Source organism: Papio anubis, chromosome 3, assembly GCF_008728515.1.
Source record: "Papio anubis isolate 15944 chromosome 3, Panubis1.0, whole genome shotgun sequence".
NCBI classification, from domain to species: Eukaryota; Metazoa; Chordata; class Mammalia; order Primates; family Cercopithecidae; genus Papio; species Papio anubis.
This window is the reverse complement of record NC_044978.1, coordinates 39,036,467-39,064,413: the sequence shown is the minus strand read 5'-3', so window position 1 is coordinate 39,064,413 and position 27,947 is coordinate 39,036,467. Positions and strand designations below refer to the sequence as shown.

Genomic DNA, 27,947 nt, shown 5'->3' with positions numbered 1-27,947 from the left:
AACAAAGTAAAAGCCATATGTTGCATCTAAGCATGAGACGGTTAACCCAGGGAGTAACTAAACATGAGGAACATGTGTATGTGTGCTCTTTTTGAAAGATGTGTGCTTTTGCAAGGCACTCTCCTACTATGGCTCTTGGTGCACACATAGCACACAGATGCCCATTTCCATCACCAACCACCCATCATGGGAAACTGCTAAATGCCAGGTGCTATCACATCTGTAAGCATTTTGTTTACTTGTTTATATCTGTTTCTTCCCAGTAAAATACAAAAGCCATGAAAGCAGGAGTTTATGTATCTTCTTCACTGTTAGATCCCTAAATTGGCTGAATGAATAAATGCTACATGATGGGTGAGGGGAGAGAAGGAAGCAAGGGTAGATAAAGGCTACTTCGACACTCCCACAGCAGTCAGTACTCTTAACTCCCAGGCTAAAAGGATGAAGAAAACCCTCAAATTAATAAGAATAAGAATTGGAGCCAAAAGGAAGTGAGGTAGGGACTAGGATCATTTTCAGAACATCATCTCAAATTTTTTTGATAGAGTGAAATTAATTTATGATTAAACATCAAGAACAAGCTTGAGAAAAAGATCATAAAATGGCAACCTGAAGGCTAAAGGTAGTCATAAAGAAGGAGGTAGCAACACTGCTATTTAATGATATATGAACTTATGGACTTAGTTTATGAATGACAACTTTAAGTCTTTTTGAAGAACAGCTGGTAAGGATGGGCATGGTGGCTCACACTTGTAATCCCAAACCAAGACAGGAGGATCGCTTGAGGCCAGGAGTTCAAGAACAGCCTACACAGTAAGACCCTGTCTCTACAAAAAGTAAATTGGCTGGGTGTGCTGGTGTGTGCCTCAAGTCTCAGATACTTAGGAGGCTGAAGTAGGAGAATAGCTTGAAGCCAGGAGTTCGAGGCTGCAGTGAGCTATCATTGCACCACTGCACTTCAGCCTGGGCAAGAGTGCAGCCTGAACAAGAGTGCACTGTACAAGAAAGATTGGTCTCCTTAACAGTTGCCTTCTGTGGTTCCTGCCTGGCAGCCCACATGCCTCCCTGATTAAAAGGGGAGGGGAGGTGGCAAAGAACTTATTGCTTCAGTACTTAGCCTATCATGTCAGATGGCTCAGAGTGCTAATCCTGACTCTGACACTTATCTGTTGTTTGACTTTGGGCAATTAGCTTATCTCTATTTCCCATCTATAAGGAAACAGTAACAATAGCTAGTTCATATAATTGTTTGGAAAATGAAATAAGATAATGCATATAAAGTGCTTAGCACAGTACCTAGCACATACAAAGCACTAAGTAAAATGCTGTACTGTATTATTATTTCATGCATGTGGGAGTTGGTGTGTTCCCCACTTAACATAGCTAAAATAAAGAAGGAAGAAATGCTTCCGGAGTTGATGTAGGAAGAGAATGAGAAATACATTATTTAAGAAAACTGAAATCTGGCTCTGGATTTCAAAATATAGCACAGGGCTAAGAGCCTAGAGACAGACAGATTTCTTTGAAGGTTCTGAGAGCAGTCCAAAACATGAGGAATTATACACCTGGATCCTTATGGAAGCTATGGTAATAGTAAGAAAGAGATGAATATGTGAACCAGCCAAGGAAAAATCAATGGGTCTTAGGGACTGATGACTTTGAGCCATGAAGAAAATACAAAGCTAATTCCTTTTCTTCAAACAAACCACTTGCACGTTTCAGAGAATATTAAAGCAATGAGCAGAAATAGGAGTACAGGAGTTTCTGTTAGGGAAAACAAGTTTGGCAGAAGAAAGACAGTAGATTTTATGTCAGACACATGGAATCCAAAGTGATAGTGATAACCATTTATCTAGGTCAATATGTCCAATGTGTAAAAGAAAGCCTAAGAATGGCTCTGAGGTGAGAGAAGAGAGGTATTGATTTTGGTGTCATTCATACAAAAGACTAATTTAAGTTAATGTTTATCTTTCTCTCTTGTTGTACATATCTGTATGTTTTTAAGCAGCAGAAATGATTTCCTTTTTGAAATGAAATATTATATGAAACCTCAATACATGGAGATAGGGTTATTCAACTTTGCAGGGGTGAAACCATCCCTAACAAGCCTCCTCAGCAGCCTCTGAGATAACTCTGAGAATTCCTTAGGGCTCCGGAGCACAGTCTGAAACTATACTCATTAAGCCCTGGGAGGAAAATACATGAGACCCAGACACAAAAGCACCTAGAGCTGAACCTCAAGAAGTATTTATATTTAGGGTATAATGAGGAAGTAATGAAGAAGACAGAGAGAGGGCGGTCAGAGGGTGGGTGGGAGGAAAAGCAGCATAGAGTGATATGGAAGCCATAGGATGAGGGTTGTGAAGAGAGAATGGGCAGTAATGCCAACTACGACAGAGAAGCTATGAATGATGACGTTATTGCATATACATCTTTATTATAAATACAAATTTAATATAACTGGCCTTAATATTACATACAGTGTTTTCCACTTAACAATGTTTTGAGATGAAAGGTTATGGATGATGAGACAACTTTCAAAAATACCAATCTCCTCTTTTTAACTAACACTTTAGTGAAAATTTTTATACAACTGGCACATTACTGAAAAATCTGAGGAAAAGGCTTTTTCAAGTCACATAATATAGTGGTCTGATTATTCTATCTCAATGACAGAATAAAGCTATATTCTCTCACACAGGTTAAATAATAATAAAGTTTCTTTCCAAGTCTTGAAGGCATCTGAAAAGGCTGTGGAATTCTCAGACACAAATGCTTTACTTCTTGACTAACCTTTGAGTTCTTGATATTAAAAATGTAACAGAAAGGACTTTTTCAAGTGTGAAAATTATAGAATAAGATTGTAAGGTAATGACTATGATCTCAAAACTTTATAGTCACACTTTATATCATCAACTGACAATTCCAAATTCTCCTCCATGCTTTTAAAATTCATTTGCCATTTTTCATTCATCTTAATCTCTGAAGCAATTTACAGAGATTCTCCCTTCTGTGGCTTCAATGGCTTAATGCTTAGACTGGCTCTGTAGTCTACTCCTTTAATCTCTGTCTTTTGCTGACTTCTTTGTCATCCATAAATGAATTTATTACTGAAAGTTCTCTTTTAGCACTATGATTCACTCAACTTAAGCTTGCTTTCTTGGAATTTTTTTCTATTGGGCTTCAATCTCTACCTCTATCTGAAAGGTTTCCAATCCTATGACCAGAGGATTGGCCACTCCCATGAAGTTTGCCCTGGCCATCTTGTGTGTAAGCACGTGTATGTCTTAGCACATCTAAAATCTTAAAATACCATTTTTTATTTTAGCATTCCTCAGTCAAGAATTAGATTCTTCTGATTTTTTTAAGCTCAGAATCTTGTCAATATTTTAAAAATTTTACCTGTTTCACATATAAGTCACTAAGCCTAATCACTTCAAAGTTGATCACATTCACCACTCCTTTCTGAATCCGGGCCCCTTATAATTTCAAGTATCGATTATTAGAATAGTCTCTTTGCTGGTTTCCCCCCTCTATTCAGTTTCTGCCTTCAGCATATCCTGCAGAACTGAGTTTTCCTAAACTTGCCTTTATGCAATATTTCTCTGATCAAATGTCTTCAAGTGATTCCAAGTACTTAAAAGATAACGCCAGGCATTGCAGGTTTTCCTACCTCTCTAACTTTTATTCTCTCATCCTATCTATTACCTTATACCAGTGTTCCTTTTCAGTCAAGCTGGTTTTCTTCTACAAATATAAGCCATCTCTGCCTTACAATTTCTACCATGCCACTGCCCGTCATAGAATGGTCACTCTTATCTTCAGTTTTCTAAGTTCTATCCCTCTCTAGAAAACGCTGCTTGAGTTCTACCAAGTTTCCCTAATCTTGTTAAATAATATTACACCTGTTCATACTGCTCATTACAGTATATACTTGATTCAGAATTCCCTGTAATGTTATTTATGTCTGTCATTACAACTATACTGTAAGGCAGTGGTCCCCAAACTTTTTGGCACCAGGGACTGGCTTCATGGAAGACAATTTTTTCACAGATCTGGTTGGGGAGGGGGGGTGGATACGGTTTGGGGATGAAATTGTTTTACCTGAGATGACCAGGCATTCGATTCTCAGGAAGCATGCAACCCAGATCCCTCACATGTGCAGTTCACAATAGGGTTTGCATTCCTATGACAATCTAATGCTGTGGGTGATGTGACAGGAGGCAGACCTCAGGCAGTAATGCTTGCCCACCACTCACCTCCTGCTATGCAGCCTGGTTCCTAACAGGCTGTGGCTCAGCGGTCGGGGACCCCTGGTATAAGGGTCTGAATATCATATATGTGCAACAGGTAGAAGAGTACCTTGCCCATAGTATTTACACACACAAAAATTTACTGAGTGCCTGTTATACAGCAAGCCAGCCAGGAACCCTTATGACTCATCTGTGGTTGGACTGGGGACAAAACCAAGCTTGAGAGATGAACACACGTCTTGATGAGGGCTGACTGAGGTTGCAGGGGAAGATAAGGAGTGTTAAGTAAAGGCTGGTATTTGCTATTACAAAGAAACCAAATGAGTCTCTCAGGGAAGCTCTGAAAGATGTCACTAAAGGCAGTAATTCTCATTTCTTCAGCTCCAGCATACTGGAGGATATGACAACACTCCATTGTCTCACTATAGTAGTAATTCTTAAGGTCAAGTGAGAAATCCTGGGGTAATATGTATGATTTGAAAAAGTCCCTCAAGTGATTATGTTTATTGCCTTATCTTCACTTGTCTATTCAGTCCTCTGTATAGAGCAATACAAAATGTAAAGGTATAAATGAGGTGTGAAATAACAGGAAACATACAAGCACCCTTAAACCCTGTAAGGTCCAGGAAGGTGGGTTGGTAATAGGGTAGCTTAACAAACATTACCAAATGCCTCAACTGTTTTTAATGAACTCTCCTTCACCTAGAGACTTTTCGTCCTAGGTGATCACTTTTTAGACACTCAGTTATGTAAAATTTTTCATTATGGAATAGGATAATGAATCCCTATGTATCCATTAGCCACCTTCAACAATTATTAAGACATTTGGCTTTAGGTTATCTTAAAGTGAGGTCAATCTAGACAATGTCCTAGATAGATTCATTGAAAAATAAGAGAATGCTTCTGCCTTTAAGCAATTTGTTTTTTTTAACCTCTAATGCAAGACTATACATATGGAGAATAAAAGTATCTTACAATGACCAAAAATAAAAGCATTATCTGGCAGCCTTCATATTTCTTCAAAGGGGCTGAATATACTCAGACTTCTAAGGAGATGTTCAATCCTTAAGTTGCAAATTTGATTACGTGACTCAAAGCCTTCCATTCCAAATCCTTATCCTGGGTAGCACCACGCACAGGATTAAGTATGCAGACACTGGAATCAGACAGCCTCAGTTCAAATCTTACCACTATCACATATTAGAACAGTGATTTTGGGCAAGGTACTTAACCTTCTGTGCCTTAATTTCCTCTTCAAAAAATTGTGATAATAACTGTCAGTATTTTATTGGGTTGTTGTGAGGATTAAATGAGATAATATACAGCACTTAAAACACTTCATGGCACGTACTAAGCTATCAGTAAGTGTGTGATATTATTACAGCATATATATTAAAGACTTAACACAGTGCTTGGCTAGGGTTAAGTAAGTACTCAGCAAATGTTACCAACTACTCATCATTAAGATTAATAGTAATCTAGCCCCAACCACTGTCCATTTCACCACTCTATAATATGACATGTAATCAGCATCATATTGCCTTTAAGCTCTTGTTTATATTTTCTATTCCTTTTCTCTGTGTGGTTTTTTGCCTCCTCATTCTTGAAGACTTAACTCAGGCATCTCTGGCCTCTGGGAGATCTTTCTTGACCTCACCCAGACTGTTGCTGTCCCTCCCTTTTTGCTCTTGTAGCAACACGCATAAACTTTTACTGCCTATTTATCTAATACTAATTACTGGTTTAATTTTCCAACTTATTGATCAGACTATAAGGCTCCTTAAGATCAGAGACTGCCTAATATTTCTGTGCTTCTACAGCTTGGCACATAGTAGGTGCTCAGTAAATATTTACCGAGTGTATGTCCATGCAAATCAACTTAATTTAGGAGGGATGCAGCTAAGAAACACACTACTACCATAATCACAGAGCAGTCTAGTATTGAATAAAATATTATATTAAAACATTTCTATAAAAAGCTTGCTTTATTATTTAATATTCTTATTCATCAATTTCCAATTATTTCTGTAAATAGCCTGTTACTACTTTCTATAATAAAACCTGAAGTCAGCAGGCAACATTCCAGATGTTGAGATATATAGTAATAAAAAAGACTATGCAAATACTTCAAGACATTCCAGTAAAACCACATATTTATATTTTATAAACAGCATCTCAAATATTACCTAGAGAATTTATTAATGGATTTTTAAATGGAAATATTATGAAGAGATTTTCAACAAGCTGTGTATTCTATTGTTTTTGTGTGTGCCAACTATTACATACTTGCATGATTTTATAGCTATATATAGAAAAAGAGACAATATATATAGAGAGAATATACATACATATACTAGACAGAACGAAAGGAAGAAAGAAATAAGAAATAAAAGTAAAGGAAAGTAAACTTGGCTTAGTGACAATGTAGTATTTGGCTTCAACTTAACAAAGACGATTTTAGTCTCTCTGACCTAGGCTTTTTAATCTAACTGAGGAAACAAGTTAACTCAGTACAGCACTTAGTAACCAACAATAAATACTGTAAAATTTTATTTAAGATAGAGGGTAGGGGAGAAATAACTTAAACATATGGACACAATTAATATATATGCTGTTTTTTTTAAGCACAGAACTCTGAAATTGCATTTTATCACCTACATATTTACATCTGAAAGCACTATAAAATTGGAATAGGGAAATAGAGACAAAATAATTTATTAAGAAAAGATATGTCATTTATTAATATATTAAAACTTTTTCACATTGCCAAAATTAAGTTCAAGAAAGCTGTTGTAAGATGCTAATCTACCTCTTTACCAAGAAATGTTTAAGCATTCCAAGACTTCATAGATTAAATTATTTTCAATATTTAAAAAGTCACACTAAGACTATCCAGTGATGTCTACTGTGGTATCATACCATTACTTGTGCCAGTTTTCTTCTTTCCCTTCAGATATTTGAACCTAAACTGTAGAACACTTGCTGGATATTTGACAGGTTTCTACTCAGTTTACAGTCTAGCTAACTAGCCTCAGTGTCCTTTGGAGCTATGATTCAACTTTAGCTTTGATATCAGTAAGTTTAAAAACATATAAATCAAATGACTACTTACTCTATCAGGTTTAAAAGAAAGAAAGACAAAGCATCATTTAGAAACATTTGAAAACCAGACTCCCACTTAACCTTAAGAAAGAAATACAAAGTTATGAATACTTTTTAGTTGTCACAGCAATAAATTCACAAAATTAAAAACTAGTATAATGAACCTAACTCAAAGTATTTAAAAAGAGTCTTCTAAGATTAAAATGTAAACATTTTAAATGCCCTAGAAATAAAAACAAAAAATTCAAACTTTATAAAGCATAAACATAAAAGATAAATAGTTTTTCAGGAAAATGGATACACTAGGATATGGAATATTTAAAACTCAAGCAGATAAATGTTCAAAATATATAGCAGAGGATATTTTCAATGAAAATTTGCAAAATAATCTATTAATACATAGAAAAGTAAATGAAATTCAACAGAAGTGATTCTATGTAAGTTTGGACTTGAAAGACTTAACATTTTTAGTTTTGAGAACGTAGACATAAAGATAGATATCTAAGAATTTAGACAAAAGTCAAGTTTGTATGTTGTCAAATAAGGATTGAGCTATTGATTCCACTTCTATGATTCTTTTTTCTTTTTTTTTTGACAGAGTTTCACTCTGTCACCCAGGCTGGAGTGCAGTGGTGCAACCTTGTTTCACTGCAACCTCCATCTCCCAGGTTCAAGTGATTCTCCTGCCTCGGCCTCCCTGGTAGCTGGACTTACAGGCATGCACCACCACACATGGTAGTTTTTGTATTTTTAGTAGAGATGGGGTTTCGCCATGTTGTCCAGGCTGGTCTCAAACTCCTGACTTTAGGTGATCCGCCTGCCTCGGCCTCCCAAAGTGCTGGGATTAAAGGCATGAGCCACCATGCCCAGCCCCACTTCTATGAATTTTCATAAGGAAAGAATCAGATGAAGACAAAAAGATTTAAGTACAAAGATATTATAGTACTGTTTAAAACAGTAAAAATTGGAAGAAAAAACTACTTAAACTCTGATAATGGAATACTATGCAGCCATTAAAATGAGTTGAATATACCTGACATAGAAACTAGTTCATAACATACTGAAGAAAGAAAAATTTCTAACTACCAAAGTGTATAGAGTATGACCTTATTTCAGCTAAAAAATGTGTATGTGTACACACACACACACACACACATATACATAAAACACATATCCTTTCCTGTGTTATGTGCATACATACATACATACATATGCATGAACACTTGCATGCAAAATCTGGAGGGGTATATTCCAAACTATTATTAGCTATTTTCTCTAATGGAGGAAGGATGAAAAGATTGGCAGAATAAAAATGTATACTTTCCTCATTTTTATACCAATTGATATCGTACACAAAGCATGTATTACTTTTGAAATAAGCATAACAAAACAATTTTCATTTTGAAAAAATCTAAAACTGAGACAATTTTTAAAAAAAGGTCTGCAAATATTTGGTATAATATTATAAAGTTGCTTTTGTTTTGTCTTTTTTGTTGTTGTTGTTGTTTTGAGACAGGATTTCACTTTGTCGCCCAGGCTGGGGTGTAGTGATATGATCTCGGCTCACTGCAACCTCTGCTTCCCGGGCGCAAGCGATCCTCCCACCTCAGCCTTCTGAGTAGCAGGGAGCCACAGGTGTGTGCCACCATGCCTGGCTGATTTTTCTATTTTTGTAGAGATGGCGTTTTGCCATGTTGCCCAGGTTGGTCTTGAACTCCTGAGCTCAAATGATCTGCCCGCCTTGGCCTCCCAAAGTTCTGGGATTACAAGCCTAAGCCACCACGCCTGGCCGAGCCACCTGCCTCATCTTTATGAAGTTTTATTTATCCATTAACATAATGGCAAGAAATATATATATTTTTAACTTTTATTTTAGGTTCAGAGGTATATGTGAAGGTGTATTACCTAGGTAAACTTGTGTCCTGGGGGTTTGTGGTATAGATTATTTCATCACCCAGGTATTAAGCCCAGTACCCAACAGTTATCTTTTCTGCTCCTCTCCCAAGGAATATTTTGTAACCATCTAAGAACAACTTCAGTTGATAAACTGGTCAAAAACTTAAATCTATAGACCTTGCTATAAAATTAATTTTGTTAATACTGAGTTTACTTTTTAACTTATCTGTATCTGATTCCAAGGATCCCTTAGTTTTAGCAACATTTTGCCATCATTCAGTATTAATTAAATATAAACTTGTTTAAGTAAATAATGTGTTTTCCTCCAAAAAGCACTCAGAATGCATCAGGTAACTGGAAACAAATACATATCATGATGGAATGGAGTACATAAAACACAAAGAGAAAGAGCAGCTTGTTAAATTAAGTAAAACATGTTTAAAAACAATAATGCAAAGAAAAGGGGGAGAAGGAAATTAGAGAGGGAAAGGAGTATTTTTACTAGCATATCTACTCAAATAATATTATTATGTAAGTTACTAATATAAGCTATGATGTAATTATAATTTGTGAAAATGCACATAGAGTTTCCCGTTAGTGCCTGTAACTGAGCCCGTACTTTTCAGGCACATTAAACTGAGTCCCAACCCAGCCTCACTACAATCTCCAGTTCTTGTAGCTGTCCATCTACTACAGCATAATCCCAGCTGCCAATCTGAAAGAAACCAGCTAGTCAGAGCAGACACAACCAACAGAAACAAACGTCAGTCAATAATGTTCAGCGGCACTGTGTTCATGGATAATTTCAAACAGTATCTCTGTCTAGAACACTGATGTGCTCATTCAAAACACCTCCATCTCTGGCTACTGGAAATGAGTAGATAAAGCAGCCTGCCTAGAAAAATAAGTGGAATGTCTTCAAAGAGGTTGCCAATGCTAAGAAGCAAATGTTGAAAAAACACAGTGAAGTTCTTAAGGGAAAAAAAAAAAGCCAACAACATCCAGAGAGTTAATTTTTACCTTCAGAAGGTTAAATTATTTCTCAAAATCAGACAAATACGTTTAAACTGTGTCATGAAAAGCAGCAGTCATTGGTTATTCATTTGCTAAGAGTGACCTAGATGAAGTAAAGATGGTGCCTGAAAGGAAACAGGGGTTCATGACAAAAGTCATCAGTATAATAGAACGGCTCAGAATTCTGTAGTTAATAGGAAAAAACATCGTAAAAATATTAATACTTTGCTTCATGCCCTTGAGTGTATAATTTAGTTATACCTAACTTAACTAGTAAGTCTGCAAAAGACATAATAATGAGCAAAATACAAAGAGTAGCTTTACTGACAACTTTGATGCTCATTTAATTGAATAAGGGAATTTTTGTCTGATGATTGTGGTTTTGAAGTAAAAGAAACTCTGGCATAATTTTATGGTATTTTAAATGTAGGTTTTCAATTAAAACCTGACTAATCCTTACCGTTTATTTGGCTTCTCATTGTACAGTTCCTGCTCTGCACTGTGTCAAATATGCCATCTGTGTAACACACTTCTGGCCAGAGATACTTCATGATTATTTCTATAACACTTTGAATTGTGACTGCATGAAATCTTAACTTATTGTATTCAATACTCCTAATTTACTATATTGCTACAACCACTGTAATCGTGTCCTACTCTTAAATCTCACTACAGTCACAACAAAGATTCTTGCGACACCTGCTTAAAACAGGCTTACAGACCACTCCCCCAACTATTTAACAAATGTTAACAATGCTATAAATACTAATTGTGTTTATGCTTTCTGAAAGATTCACTGCAGCCAGTGTTCTGCAGCAGTGTTGGAGCTGAAATGAGCTGTTGACTCCCACCAACAGACTGATGGAATTCTAAGCCAAAAATGCTTTTCCTTGGATAAGATATCTGATTTGCTACTGCTGTCATGAAACTGGGGTCATGTAAACTTAAACACTGCTGCTGCTTCTTTTGGAAAACAGACCTCAGAGTGATTACGCATAGCTAAGACAGCATTTGGAAGGATAAATTTGGAGAAGGGAAAACCAACCACTGACACTAAACACAACTTAGGGAAAATTTTCAGGTTTTACTTTCATGTTGAGGTCACTTGTATATAGTAATTCTTTAAACTGGGCAATATCATGGCTCTCCCTCTTCCCTATTTATCAATGCAAATAGAGCTGAGTTCCATTTTCAAAAGGAAATTTAAAACTTTAATTTCTGAACTCACATAAACATAAAACAATGTATTTATGTGAAAAGTAAAGAAGAAAATGACACTTTCAGAGGAAATGTAGCAAGTACTTATAACAAAGTAAAAGGTGAAAAAGCACAGATAATATTGTTCATATTAAGGTTGTCTGACAGCAACATCTATCTGCAAGTATCTTTCAGCCTTTGAACCCCTACCCCTTCTTCCAACCTCCAGGCACACCCCAAGATCTGCCCTGGTGCCCCCTATACAACAACTGCTCCAGACTCTGCTGTTTTTGTACTTTTCCTTTTATCAAAACCTACTGTCCAGTCTTGTTCACAGACAGCCATATGATTGGAAAGGATTTTTTTTAAAAGGATTTGTAACCAAATAAGTGATCTCTAATGGTAGAATTTCAGGCATTAGAAAGGATGATGAGTTCTGTGGCAGAGGCTTTTTTTCTTTACATACACATCAAAGTGCATCAGAGAGGAACTTATAGCTAGACATTAGCATGTGACTCTCGCATTAGTTACCAATTTGAGGATGAGAGCTTTCTAGTTTCTCACTTTATACTTTCTGTATTATTAGACTCTTGAAATAGTTAACATGTATTGCTTTGATAAATACATTTTTAAAGTACTTTGTATAACTATTTAATTATACACACACACACAGACACAGGCACACCCAGAGATCTAGAATTCATGAATCTTAAGCCAAAAGTTTTCTTGCTTTTAGATAATGACAAAAACTACAATTAACAGCGATATATCTAAGATATTTTCCCTAAAAGTAGAAGTGTTCTTTGTGTTCCCCATCAAATATGATGGGAAAAAATGAAGAAATAAACTCAAATGTTAAAAAGTATGAAAACTCCCATAACTCAGTGGGTTAAATAACACACACACAGAAAATTAAGAGATTGGAGGTACTCTGATTTCTGAGTGAGAAAAAAGTTAAGAAATTGTAAATCCCTTCATCCCTGTCAAAGTTACATGAAGATCATTATAGACAGCCAGTACCCTAATAACACTGAATGTTGAGAAAGAACATGGCCAAAACCCAGAAAGTAATTACAAAACACCTCTGAGCAGCCAAAAACAAAGTCAGTATTCACATCCTCATGTTAACATATATTGCTTGTTCAGTTTTTCAAGAAGCGGCTTCTTTCCCCCTGAAAAGGGAAAAAGAGTTGTGTTTGGCTTTTTCTCTCTCTCTGATTTTCAAGAGACATACTTTTTTAGAATATAGAAAGAGGCAGATTAAAGAATTCCATGATCTCATTAACCAAAGATAATGACCATGAACATTTTGGGGTCCATAATTCCAGGCTTTTCCTCATGCACTTGTATTTTATATGTTTCATAACATTATCTGTTATTCACTGTAATATGGCAAAATATACTTCCATGGTAATACATGTAGATTTATGCAGCAACATTTTTGATGACATACAGTATTCTATTGTGTAAATTTACCAATATTTAATTAACTAGTTCTCTACCGGACATTTATGTTGCTTTTTTTTTTTTTTTTTTTTTTTTTTGCTATTATGATAATATGGTTTGGCTGTGTCCCCACCCAAATCTCATCTTGAATTGTAGTTCCCATAATCCCCACATCGTGGGAAGGACCCCATCGGAGGTGATAGAATCATGGTGGTGGTTTCCCCCATACTATTCTTGTGATGGTGAGTGAGTTCTCACGAGATCTGATGGTTTTATACGGGGCTTCCCCCTTCACTCTGCTCTCATTCTTCTCTCTCCTGCCACCTTGCAAAGAAGGACATGTTTGCTTCCCCTTTCACCATGGCTATAAATTTCTTGGGGCCTCCACAGCCCTGCAGAACTGTGAGTCAATTAAACCTCTTTCCTTTAGAATTACCCAGTCTCGAGTATGTCCTCATAGCAGCATGAAAACAGACTAATACATATGAACAAGTAGATAACTGAATATTTTTTTCACACTTGGTCAATTACTACTTTTGGTTAGAGTTCTAAGTAAATAGTGCATGAACATTTTAATAATTAATACAGATTGCTATAAAGATTCAACCTATTTTCATTCTCCCCAAATATATGACAGTATCTGTTTTCATTAAATTTTATCATTAAAATTGATAACATTAAAATTTTTATCATTTTTAATCTTAGATAATCTAATGGACAAAGATGCTATTGTGTGTCCAATTTAATGTTATTGATTAATAGTGAGGATGAACTGCTTCTCTTACTGGGTCTTGCTATTTGCCCAGGCTGGTCTCAAACTCCTGGGCTTAAGCGATCCTCCCACCTTGGCCTCCCAAAGCATTGGAATTACAGGTGTGAGCCACTGTGCTCAGCTTAAAGTGCTTTTCATATATGCCTTGCATTTCATCTTTCATGAGTTTTCTATTCCTGTACTTTGTTATTTGTTGTTGCTTTAGATGTTCAGAAACTTCCATTTTCATGTAGTTTTTATACATGAATATATTAATTTCTTTAATGACTTTTAGTTTTGATATTAAACTTACAAAGGCCTTCCCCTTCATGTAATCAGGAACAGAAATGTCAGTGTGATAGGACACATCAACGAGGAGGAGAACAGATGACATGAGATCAGAGAGGTACGCAGGGCCAGATCATGTGAGTCAAGCAGATTTTATTCTATGTCTGATGTGAAATAGGAAAGTTTAAGAAGGAAGTGAAATGATCTGACTTACAGTTTCAAATACCACTTTGGCAGCTCTGTGGAAAGTGGACTGTAGGTAGGCAGGGATAGAAAAAGGTGACATGGTCTACTAACGTTAGTCCAGTGGGGAGAGGATGGTGGTGGCTTGAACTAATAATAATGAACAGACATGAATGGTTTCCAAATATGTTTTAGAGATCTCACCAACCTGGCTGCTCTTTTGAGACAGAGTCTTGCTCTGTCACCCAGGCTGGAGTACGGTAGTGTGATCTTGACTCACTGCAACCTCTGCCTCCTCAATTCAAGCAATTCTCATGCCTCAGCCTCCCAAGAAGCTGGAACTATGGGCACATACCACCATGCCTGGCTAATTATTTTTATTTTTATTTTTTTAGGGACAGGGTCTCACTATGTTGCCCAGGCTAGTCTCGAACTCCTGCCCTCAAGCAGTCCTCCTGCCTCAGCCTCCCAAAGTGCTGAGATTACAGGTGTTAGCCACCTTGCCTGGCCTATCACCAACTTCTTATGCTCTCCCTACCTACCACATGATTTTTTTCTAGTCATAGAGCCATACTGTGCTCCTTCCCACATGCCATACTCTCTGCTTTGAATGTCCCTTCCATTTCTTTTGCTTCACCGACTTAACTCAAATTTCTTAAGGATTATGTTCAGACAGTTGATACTTTCTTAATCTGGGTTGGAAATGCCTCCTTTGTGCTCCTGTATCAGTGAACGTAACATTGCCATATATATATTTATTTACATATATACACACACAGACATATGCACATATGCATTTTTAAAAATATATATATTTCTGAACTTCATCAATGAACTATTTCACACTAAGATACTAATGTCTAGATACTGAGCTCTCAACCTTTGAATATTGCAGACAGCATTTATATGAAAATTAATGGGTGAATTCTGGATAAGGATACAGAATTGTTCTAGAAACCATGCCTATAAATACAATTATACTTTAAATATATTAATTTAAGGAAAATACTTATGTTAAATCTTTTAGAAGAGGGAAAATTATTTTATAAAATATTCATCATGTATTTAATTTGTGCATTTGGATTTTAAGAGAATTTTTTTCTTAGTAAAAATAGTTATTCTTACTCATATCTGACCCTGAATTCAAATATTCTAATTTTTATCTTTTTTGAAAATTTCTTCTTTCCTTGGGTTTTACTTTTTTCAAAAATGGGGTTAGAAAGGCTTAATAAGATTGTGTTTGAAAGAAAAGAAGTGAATGAGACAAGCCAAAATCAGCAGAATAATCAGAAAACAATCAACTTTTATTATTTGTCCCTTATGTATAAAAGAATATATGTAATATTGAGGAACTAGAATAGGTTAAAAAATGTTAAAGGCAGGGAAAAAAAGAATAGTGCCAAAATACAGAGAAATAAAGAAGAGTAAACAGATAAGAATATATTCTTAAGTTGGGGTCACAAGATAGTTTTTGAAAGATTAGCATATTTCTCTGAAAAAGAATTCTTTCTGGTGTGTGATATATGTAAATGCAGACATAGTTGTATATTGATAACCCAGCTGTTTTCTAAAAATTAAAAACAACATAAACGTTTAATGTGCTGCAGGCTGTTTCTCTGATTACTCTTCCTCCTCTTATGGTTATTATTTCTATCGTTTAGTGCTCTTTTTATAGAGAGATTATTTTTATGATCACTTACTATGCCATATGTATTAACCATTCATTCTACAATAGAAACTTTCTCAAGAAGATTGGCGCTTTCCCAATATAGTAGGTGATTACATGACTTGTATGTAGACAACTTGCCTCTGTATGACTGTGAACATATTTCTAGACTGAATTAAGTGTATAGAAGTGAACAGAAATAAGTAAAGTATAGCTACCAAACAGAAATTAGTCTAATTTGCTTTTGATAGTGGAAAGGTAGAAGTCTATCCTTGTACCATGATTGTGGTTTTGCAGAAATAATGCTTTAATATAAACCAAGCAGATACACAAATGCGCTAATATTAATGATATTAAAGCACCTTAGAGAAACAAGATTCTGAAGAAAAGAGAGGCGTGACCTGGAGGTGGAGGTGGGGGTGGGGAGTAAATGAGTAGAAGGCAATAGTGAAAGTTTCACAGCTGGCATGAAGCCTGTGACAAGACTTGACTTGGTGGCTGTCCCAGGCCGGGCGTTGCAGGCACATGCTTGGCCGTGGGGAGAGCAGTAGGAGCTAACTCCCCGTTACCCTTGTTTAGCTGTACTCCAATCCTAAAGTTTTAAAGGAAACACTGTTTATGAAGACAGAGAGGCAGTCATTAACCATCCCCTTTAACAGTTCTCCACCCTCGTAGCACTTTGCATCACCTTACCCACTTCTGTTTTCTTTATAGCACTTGATATAATTGAAATTACAGTCTTTAAATTTTATTTTCTTTGTGCCCCATTAGAATGTGAGCTCCAGGAGGGAACAGACCTTACCTGTCTTGCTCATCTCCACATTTTTAGCATCCTGAACAAAATGAGTATTTGTTGAATAAATGAATTAGTAATGAATGAGAGGATAAACTTTTCCAGTTTATCAGTCCCTTCCTTCCTTTCTTATCTACCTAATCCAGCCTAGGTTCACGTTTCATCTTTTCTACAACATCCCTTTAACAGTTTCATCAGCTACCCTTGCACCTTCAATCCTTTTTCATACATTTCACCATACTTCCATGGCAAACCCCACCTGTGTCTATCTTTCTGTCTCTCTCTCTCTCCAGAAACACACAAGCGCACGCACACATACATCCCGCTCTGTTCAACTTTTTTCTACACCTATTCTCCTGATGTTGAAAACACAGAAAAACAATGTTGAAAGGAAATTATAATTATTGAGCAGCACCCATTAAGCATAAATATAGTCTCATCCTTGGTACAAACCCTCATAAAGAGAATCTTGTTGCCTTTCCACCTCATTCATACACATTTATTTACACAAGTCCCCATGCGACCTGTCTACTCTCCAATCCAAGATGAGGCCCTATTGTTCCCTCCTGTTCAGTGCTTATCTCTATCTATGCTCTGGGTTTTGTTCTTCTCCACTTTCACACAGAGCTTGATAGTGTATTACACACTTTCCGTCCTGCATGTCTGACATGCTTCCCTCCTTTTGGATCTTTCCCATTAACACAGAAACATAGTCCAATATTTACTCATTTAAAAAATTATCCTTTAGAGTAACTGCTGGTGCATATAAAGATTTCTTTTTGTGGTGACGAAAATGCTCTTAAATTGTGGTGATGCTTGTACAACTCTGTGAATATACTAAAAACTATCATACACTTTAAATGTGTGAATTGTAACATATGTGAACTATATCTCAATAAAGCTTAAATTATTTTCTTTATTTACTGTGTTTACTTCAACATCTCCCATTCATAACACAATCCTCTACCTTCTAAGCTACTTCTCTAAGATCACCAATGACCTCTTAGAAAAATCCAGTCAGTACTTTTTAATTCTTATCTGTCAATCTTCTTTCAGATTCTAAACACACATATTAGTGACATGGAGTCATGTCACCAACCTTCAGTGGTTCCCTACTGCCTTATGACGCAGTTAAAAGTATTATTTTTTAAAGACACGGTCTTACTCTGATGCCCAGGCTGGAGTGCAATGGCAGGATCATAGCTCAATGCAGCCTCCAACTCCTGGGCTCAAGCAATCCTCTCACCTCAGCTAGGACTATATGTATGTGCCACCATGCCCAGATAAGTTTTTCATCTTTTCGTAGAGATGAAATCTTGCTATGTTGCCCAGGCTGGTCTTGAACTCCCAGCCTGAAGCCATGCTCTTGCCTTGGCCTCCCGAAGTGCTGGAATTATAGGTGTGAGCCACCATATGCCCTGCTGAAAATTATTTTTTATGGTATTGAAGACTGGCTCCTGTGTCTCTCTCCCTCATCTGCTCACCTTCAGTTCATTCCACATACACCATATTCTCTAGCCATCTCTTTTATCCATGTGCAGGAAGGGTATGCAGTTGCCTCCGTGTAGGTAACTTTTGCTCATGACTCTACCCAATGATCTTATTCATCCTTCAATATGCAGCTCCAGTCTCTCATTCTCTGGAAAACATGCCTGGATTCTGTCAGTTGGGCTTAGTACCTATCCTATGCTTGTGCATGCATACATACATACATATATTTATCTCCATACTGAATTTATCAGATCATACTATAATTGTTTACTTATACTTATTTTCCCATTAGATAATGAACTCTAGCTGAGGGAGGGCAGGGACTTGCCTTTCAACTCTTTAACCTTATTACATGATTTGAGTTTAGTAACAGGTTGTTGAAAAAATGAATAAATTAATGACCTAATCATGTTTTCTGCTTTCTTGCCTCACTTAACAGTGAACTCAGCATGTGTCCACTAGGAAATGGTCTCTAATAACTTCTCTAGTGTTAACATTTTATGATTCTTTCTATGATCTAATCAGTAGTTCACATTCCTTTTATACTTGTGTTTTCTAACCCAGGGATTTAACTGTGAGCAACATAAGGGAAAGAACTAACACTTGCTGGGTACTTATGAGGGGATAGGCACCATGCCAGGTGGTTTACATGCATTATATGTCATCTCATCCTCTGTAGAGTGGGCATTATTGCATCACTTCTATATACAGGAAACAGAGACTGAGGAACACAACCAGTAGGCATCAGGGCCATGACTCAAATTCATATTTATTTATTTGTTTGTTTCTTTGTTTATTCTATTATATCACACTGCATTGTACTATAGGATTTAGCACTAGTAAATGGTATGAAAAGGCTATAATAAAAGACTATTCCCCCCAACCTTTCTTTTTTGAGACAGGGTCTCACTCTGTTGCTCAGGCTGGAGTGCCATGGTACAATCATGGCTCACTGCAGCCTCAACCTCCTGGGCTCAAGCAATCCTCCCACCTCATACCGCACCCAATAGCTGGAATTATAGGTGTATACCACCACACCCAGATAATTTTCAAATTTTTTGTGGAGATGGGGCCACTTTGTTGCCCAGGCTGCTTTTGAACCCCTGGACTCAAATGATCCTCCTGCCGTGGCCTTCCAAAATGCTGGGATTACATGTGTGAGCCAATGCGCCTGGCCCCATTTATTTTAATGACACTCAGAAAGCTCTGTAAATTAAATGTGTATATTTATTTTAATAGTGCTAAGTAACAAAGCACTATATTCTCATTTCAAGAATATCAAATACCTACCAGACTTAGAACATCACAGGCCATGTTTAATAAATGCCGAATCTAATATAGAATATATTATATATACATATATATCTATATAATGTATAATATAAAAATAAATCAGGGTGTGATGAGTGGAAGACTATCAGTTAAGGCTTATTTTTCTCATAATTAACTACTTAGGGTTGTGGTGAAGAATAGGAAGTCAAACTTAAAGCAAAAGTTTTAATAGTCTTTAGCAAAAGTTGATCATAAAAAATAAATATTAAAAACGTATTTGTTGCCAGGTGCAGTGGCTCATGCCTGTAATCCCAGCACTTTAGGGGGCCGAGGTGGGCAGATCATGAGGTCAGGAGTTCGAGACCAGTCTGGCTAATATGGTAAAACCCCGTCTCTACTAAAAATACAAAATCAGCCGGGTGTGGTGGTGCATGCCTGTAATCCCAGCTACTCAGGAGGCTGAGGCAGGAAAATCACTTGAACCCAGGAGGCGAAGGTTGCAGTGAGCTGAGATTGCACCATTGCACTCCAGCCTGTCAACAGAGTGAGACTCCGTCTCAAAAAAAAAAAAAAAAAAAAAAAAGATTATCACATAATCCAGAAATTCCATTTCGGGGTACATATCCAAAAGAATTGAAAGCAGGGATTTGAACAGATGGTGTACACCCATGCTCTTGGCTGCACTGTTCATAATAACCAAAAGATGGAAACAACCCAAAATGCCCATTGATATATAAATGGATAAACAAAATGTGGTATATACATACAATGGAATATTACTCAGCCTAAAGAGAAAGGAAATTGTGATACATTCTACAGCATGGACGAATATTGAAGATATTATGCTAAGTAAAATAAGTCAGACATAAAAAGACAAATGTTGCATGATTCCACCTCTAGGAGGTATTCAGGGTAGTCAAATTTATAGAGATAAAAAGTAGCACTGTAATGTACAGGGACTGGGGGAGGAAGGAATGAGGAGTTATTGTTTAATGCATACAGAGTTTCAGTTTGGGAAGATGAAACATTTCTAGAGATGGATGGTGGTGATGACTGTACAAGAATGTGAATGTTCTTGATGCCACTGAACTGTAAACTCAAAAATGGTAAAAATGGCTGGGGCTGTGGCTCACGCCTATAATCCCAGCACTTTGGGAGGCCGAGGGAGGCAGATAACTTGAGTTCAGGAGTTCGAGACAAGCCTGGGCAACATGCTGAGACTCCATCTCTACTAAAAATACAAAAATTAGGCAGGCGTGGTGGCAGGCACCTGTAATTGCAGCTACTCAGGAGGCTGAGGCAGGAGAATCGCTTGAACCCAGGAGGCAGAGGTTGCAATGAGCTGAGCTCACGCAACTGCACTCCAGCCTGGGTGACAGAGCGAGACGCTGTCTCAAAAAAAAAAGGTAAAAATGTTCAATTTTATGTTATATATATTATCACAATAAAGAATTTTATTTGAAATTATAATGTGTTAGTTTAGGTGAAAGAAAAAATATAATTGAGCTTACACCTATATTCAAATATCTATCTAATGTCTAAATGGAGTATTGCCACTTTGAAATATCCTACCAAGTCAATTTAAAATTTATTTTCCCATTGTTACATGCACTGAACTCAGAGCAAGAAAAGATGGTCAAAGATAAACATAAGTCTTCTAGATCTCTACTGTACAATGCTGTAGCCTCTAGTCATCTGTGCCTATGTAAATGTATATTAATTAAAATTAAACATTTAGTTCCTTAGTCACACTAGCCACATTTCAATGTACAATAACTACAAATGCTTCATGGTTTATTAGACAGTGCAGACACAGAACACACTACAGCACTACAGAAAATTCTAGACAGTGTTCTTCTAGATTAATTCACAGAAAACTTCCTTAAACAATCATTGGTATGTACGTAGGGACGGTGGTCAATCCAGAATAAAAATAAAAAGCCATAGAGTGACTCATAGAGGAAACAACTAGCTGATCGAATGTTTTACTTTTTAACTAGCCATGACAAACAGATATAGGCCAAGTGACATTTTTATCATGAAAACATTGCATAACCTTTAATGAAAAGTAGAGCTATTGATGTCATCTTGGACATACCAAGAGACAAGTCTTTTAAGTAATATGATCTTGCATTGAGAGAAACAGTGTTAAGCATATTTTCACAGCAACTCTATGGAACATTACAGAATTTCAAAATTAGGAATACGGAGATTGCATATAGTGACACAAAAAATACATACTGATGTAGTAAGTACAACCAATTTATGCTGGTACAAAAACAATATGCTGGTATATTAAGTACAACCAATCTCTTTTTAAGAGATTATAAAATCAATTCTACAGTGCGAATTCAGTTATATATCAGCTATGCAGAGATATGGATAATTACTAAGGATAACAGGAGAAAACAAAAATAGCTGGTATATTTGTTGAAGAATTATGGGCATTTAACAGAACAAAGTAATACTGTTCAAATATAGCCAAAACGAACAAAAAAAAAAAAAAAAAAAAGAAAGTAAGTAAATAGGCCTATGCTATTTTATCCCAACAATAAAATTATGCACTGTTTTGTAACACTACCTGTATGTTGCTCTCACCTCAATACCTTTAGGGAATCCTATGTATATTCTGTGTCATATACTCAGTTGATGTTCTGATAAAATAAAAAAAACCCTGAAGGAGTATTTTCAAAAAACTGAACAACTGGAAGAGTCTTTAAGAGTTTATGTGACCCAATTCTCTGCCCCTACCGTTTTAAAAACTGAAACGTAGTAATTTAAAACTTGGGCAGTTTAACGCAAGTGTACATCTAGTACACAGTGCTTTTGTGTGCATACTAACTTATCTAGCACATAAGCCAGGTGATAATATGGCAATTTATTTAAATATGTACTTATATATCTTCTGCATGATCAGGTCTTAGTAGAAGCATAAACGAATGAATCAAGTGCTAGGGAAAAATGACAAATCTCACACATTACAAATAATGTTTCTTTCAAAATGATATCTAACTTTCCCCACGAATCAAAGCTCCTGGTTTCCTAAATGCAGTTGTGTTCTAAAATTGTACGGATTAAGGTTGCATCATTCAATTCTATAATTTTTCATATGAAGTATACTGGAATTAGAAGGATGCATAATTAGATTTGAAATACTAAAAAAAGTAAGGTCTCCTACAGACTTTTTAGTGAGTGCTGCATTTGCCAAAACCATGTTTAAGTGTTTTACTTGAGAAAATAAATGACAAGAATAAAACAAGTTCAATAACATTTAACAACAATTTGATGACATAGGAAAGATTTGGACTTCAACCCCCCGCCATTAACTTCTATGTGGTTATATATGTTCTTAGGTATTACATATAAATATGTTTTATCACATTTCAATAAATTTATGCTCATAATCATATCTCTTTAATGAATTATTACTATTTTCCTACAAAAATCATGTGAGTAACCTCCAAATTTATATAAAATTATAAATAAGATTATAGATACCTTAACAGGTTCGAATAGAAAAAGCTGTCATCTTATATTGGGTCAAACATTTTGTTGGAAGGAATCTCTGGGTTCAAGTTCTTGCTAGGTCACTGAGAGACTATTCTGCTTAAGGCAGTTTACATCTAGTTTCAGTTTCTTCATCAGTAAAATCAAAGGATGGAGGAGGTGTTCTCTGGCTCCTTCTAGTTTAAATATACCTGACTATAAGTTGCTTTCTCAATTCAGATAACTTACCTCTCTCAACACAGGATCAGTTATTGAATTCAGATTGACAGCTCCTTCATAGGTCAAGTAATAGAACACATTGAGGGCTCGGACAGCCTCTGGTCCTTGCTGTTTATAGCCAAAAATGAGATCAATCCATTGGTGAAGCTGGCAGGAAACAAATTCACTCTCCAGAGCCTGAAAAAAAGATATGGATTGTATTACTATGTTGAATTCCTTTTTAAAAATACAGAGAGATATTTAGAGCAAGCAGTAAAGTTTAACACTAACTTTACTGCGAACAAAGATTTTTAAAAAACAAAACTTGTGGCTGCGGTGGCTCACGCCTGTAATCCCAGCACTCTGGGAGGCTAAGGTGGACAGATCATGAGGTCAGGAGTTTGAGACCAGCTTGGCCAACATGGCGAAACCCGGTCTCTACTAAAAATACAAAAATTAGCTGGGTGTGGTGGCCCGCGCCTGTAATCCCAAGTACTCAGGAGGCTGAGGCAGGAGAATCGCTTGAACCTGGAAGGCAGAAGTTGCAGTGAGCCAAGATCACGCCATTGCACTCCAGCCTGGATGACAAGAGCGAAACTCCATCTCAAAACAACAACAACAACAACAACAACGACAACAGCAACAACAAAAACTTATCTGACGGCCTAGTTTCTACCAGAATCTGTCCTCCTTTGTTTACAAGTAGAGGTTTTCCGGCACTTGGCATAATTAATTATACTAAATGTGTAAGTTTCAGTATTCTTCTACTGTACTGACAGCACTAAGGAGCAGGACTGGGCCTATCTTGGTCACATTTGTAACTCAGAGCCTGACAGGTACTCGATTTATGCTTCAAAGAAAGGAGGCCGTACAAGGCAAAGACTATTTTGGGAAACTAAATGTGAAAATGTTAAAAATTTACTATCCACTTGAAATATTTATTATTTTTCTAGAATTAAAATATTTTGTAGTCTATTTCAACATCCGTAACCAAATTATTTAGTTATGTTGATTGAGTTCTTATGCTAACAAATTAGATCTTGTCGGGGATACTTATAATTACTGAATTTTTATTCTAGGTATTAATATCAAACCTGACCAAATATTTGATGCTATTAACATAATAGTGCCCGATAAATAATGAATGAACACAATCAAGTAGTTGGTTGAGATCCTAGGCACAAGATCCATTTCCTATCCATGATTATATTCCCAGTTACTAGTGCTGTGCCTAAAACATAATAGATGCCAATAAATGTTTGGTGAATTTAATAACATTATAAATACTAAAGAGTTCTAAAAACTGAAGAGATTTTTTAGGAAAGTATTCATCTTTATATTATTTAATATTGTTCAAAATCATTCCAACATAAAAGTTTAGCATTAAGGATTAGTTTAACAATAAATAATTATATTAAAATCAAAGAGTTTTCAAACATAAACTCTGAAGCTTAATTAAAAGTATACAGTAAGCTGGGTGTGGTGACTCATGCCTGTAATCCCACCACTTTGGGAGGCCGAGGCAGGCAGATCACAAGGTCAGGAGATTGAGACCATCCTGGCTAACACAGTGAAACCCTGTCTCTGCTAAAAATACAAAAAATTAGCTGGGTGTGGTGGCGGGCGCCTGTAGTCCCAGCTACTCGGGAGGCTGAGGCAGGAGAACGGCATTAATCCAGAAGGTGGAGCTTGCAGTGAGCCGAGATGGTGCGACTGCACTAGAGCCTGGGCGACAGAGTGAGACTTTGTCTTGAAAAAAATAAAAATAAAAATAAAAAAGTATACAGTAATCCCCCCTCATCCACAGGGGTTATGTTCCAAGATCCCCAGTAGATGCCGGAATCTGCGAATAGTACCAAACCCTATACCTATATGTACTATGTTTTTTCCTATACATAAATACCTATGATAAAGTTTAATTTATAAATTAGGCACAGTAAGAGATAAACAACAATAACAACAAACTTGAACAATAATGATATACTGTAAAAATGTATATACCATAATAAATGTTATGTAAATGTGGTCTCTGTCTCTACCTCAAAGTATCTGATTGTACTGTACTCACACATTTTCAGACCTTAGTTAAACACAGGTAACTAGAATTCTGGAAAGCAAAACTGTGGATAAGGAGGAGACTGCTATACCAACTTATATCTGGTAATGTATCTCATTGAAATTGATTCTTATTTTTAGAGAAGTCTATGATTGTGATGTATTTTCAGTATGGCTTGCTGCTATGTTATAAGAGATCTGCTAGTTTTAAAACAAAACTGACCAACTTATATAGCAAATAACCAATGTGATATAAACCATCTTGTGACAAAAGACGTTCCTATTCCTTTACATGTGGACACTTGTGTAAAGATATGCTTTATTAAAATAAGTACCTATGAAAAAGAAATGTTTATAAATACAAAAAATATATTTCCTTTAATATTTAACACAGCTTCACAGTATTATCACAAATATAAAATTGAAAACATAATTTTGTAAACAAAACTCTAGGCAATTCTCACATTCCAAAGTATACCTCAAATGAAATATGCCTTACAAATATTTAGCTAGTTTCAATTGAGAAAGTTACTGTTTTAGACATCTCTTTTAAAATGCTTTACATTTACAAATTTATTAAACAGATATGACAACACAAAACTGCTTCACATGTTACTTGAAATAAGAAGAGAGAAGCTTATGATAACTTTAAGTAAATGCCTATTTTAATTAAGTACATAAATTTGAAAAAAATCTAGGAACTACTAATGCAAGTTACACACAGAAATGATACGTTGGTTTCATTAACTGAGACCTTGGGTAGGGATAGGGGTAGGGGGTAGGCACATTTACAATGACACATAAAAACAGCAATTGTCTTAATTTGTGTGCAGTGCACTCCACACAAAAGCCCTAAATATGTTCAAATTAGAGCAAGCTGCTTGATTGTCACTGCAGTCTCATGTCACATTAATGCATGACAAACATTAAACCATACACTTAAATGGCAATTTATATCATTTAAATGTTTACTGCCAGACTAGCTCATCACTCATTTAAATGTGACTTTCTGACAGCTAATTTCAGTTAATTTTCTCCAATTCACTTAATTAGAACTTTCAATCAGGGAAGGACCTACACATATCTTCGTGCTTACATCCTTTTTGGTGGCTGTTCGAAATCTGAGTTCATAAACTGCCGAAAAGCTCTACTATAACAGATTAGCATGTAATATCTCTGAGTTTGCAAAAAATATGACTCTGTGAAGCAAACTTAGAGTATATACTCTTAGAAAGAACCTATACTTATTTAAGTAAATAGTACTCTCGCCAGTAGTTTAAATAAAAAACGTGTAGTTCATATACACACACTAGTGAAACAATAAAAAAAAAACCCTGCATCCAAGCTAATTAAAAATTAATGATTTCAAAATTGTTTAATAAGATAAAACAGTCAGGAGTCTCTTGAGTGTCCATAGTGTTGTGATTTGAGACCGTAAAATTCTAGAAGGCTCAGCAAATGACAAAGTACAAATGTATTTCCTCAATATTAAAGCTCTAAAAACTAGGGCAATTTTATTTTATGTGTCACCAGACAAAGAACTGTTGAGTTTTCCTTATAGTTGACTACTTCTTTATGCACACTCAAAATGGTAAAGTTGGTTAGATTTCAATGCTTAAAGCTTTGTATCTTGATACTGCATCAGAATTTTAAGCAAAAATGCTGAAAGGAAAGCTACTGTGTGCTCATATCAAGCTGCAAACACACATGCAGAGATCGCCACAATGCCATGGTTCAGACCTCACCTTACATTGTCATAGGTCAGTCCTTAAGGAATTGACCAGTAATTCGCGGAACTATTGGCAAAATCACTTCCAGAAGATGATAAACACGTTACCTTCATGAATAAACTTTAAATAATTTCTCAAACACTCAACTAAAAATTCCATTAGTCAGCTTCAAGCATGTCTTGCAATACACCAAAGCTTTAAAAAGGGAACTAAAAGAATAATGTGGTAAGTATAAGAGAATTCCAAGAAGTTTCAAAGTCATTTCAGTACGAAGTCAGTTCAGAACTTTAATATCCTTTTGCTATCAGTGAATGACAACTACCTAACCAAAAATAGGTAATGTACTTAAGACTTGAGGGAAGAGAGAAGGACAGGCAGGAAGAAATTAAGGGAAAAAATACAAACAATATAATTCAAAATGGAATACCCTGAGGTTTCCTTTTATAACTCCCATTTTTAAGATTTAAAAACATAAATCATGAAACCTATATTAAAATACCTTTTTTATATATTGATTTTTTAAAAAAATTCTTCATATACAGAAAATTCTCATTTAGATCTACATTTTTAGTTACAAAAAAATGAAAAATGCCAGTGGAATGCTGAGCATTTGAGATTTTTCAAAGCCTTCAAAACCGACAGTCCTCATTAAGCCTGGAGTTAAATACGGTTTGCAGCTAGGGGATAGTAACATTCTTCCCATGCTGCTCTCAAACCTAACCAATCAATTGTTAGTACTCCCCTAGCAGGCTGCATACATCATTTACATCCAATGTGTGCTCTGAGTAAAATTTGTAAAAAAGAAAATCTACTAAAATGTCCAACACAATACAATAATATTCAACTCATCTGAGTTATTATAAAATAAATCAGTAACTAATGTCCAATTGTTAAGGATCAGATAAGACTATGAAAAGACTATCATATGAAGCCTCACATGAATTGTCAATCCAATCCAGGGGGACTCATATTAGTGTTGACAAACTGTCTTGGGGCTGATATCTGTTTTTTTAAATGAGATCTATTAGGCAGAGTAAAAGACTTCAGATATGCTAAAAACTACAGTATACAGATGTCAAATACACTTATTAATAACTTTCATTTG

The 27,947-nt window shown here is 35.9% G+C and overlaps 1 protein-coding gene across 5 annotated transcripts in view; it reads right to left on the bottom strand.

Annotated features, from left to right (window-relative positions):
* LRBA (LPS responsive beige-like anchor protein) overlaps positions 1 to 27,947 on the bottom strand; it is a 766,866-nt gene that overhangs the window by 61,556 nt on the left and 677,363 nt on the right. For all 5 annotated transcript variants that reach the window (XM_031663999.1, XM_031664001.1, XM_031664000.1 and 2 more), the window contains one exon: positions 23,088 to 23,255. In XM_031663999.1, the coding sequence (XP_031519859.1) occupies positions 23,088 to 23,255 (168 nt within the window). The remainder of the gene's footprint in view (positions 1 to 23,087; positions 23,256 to 27,947) is intronic.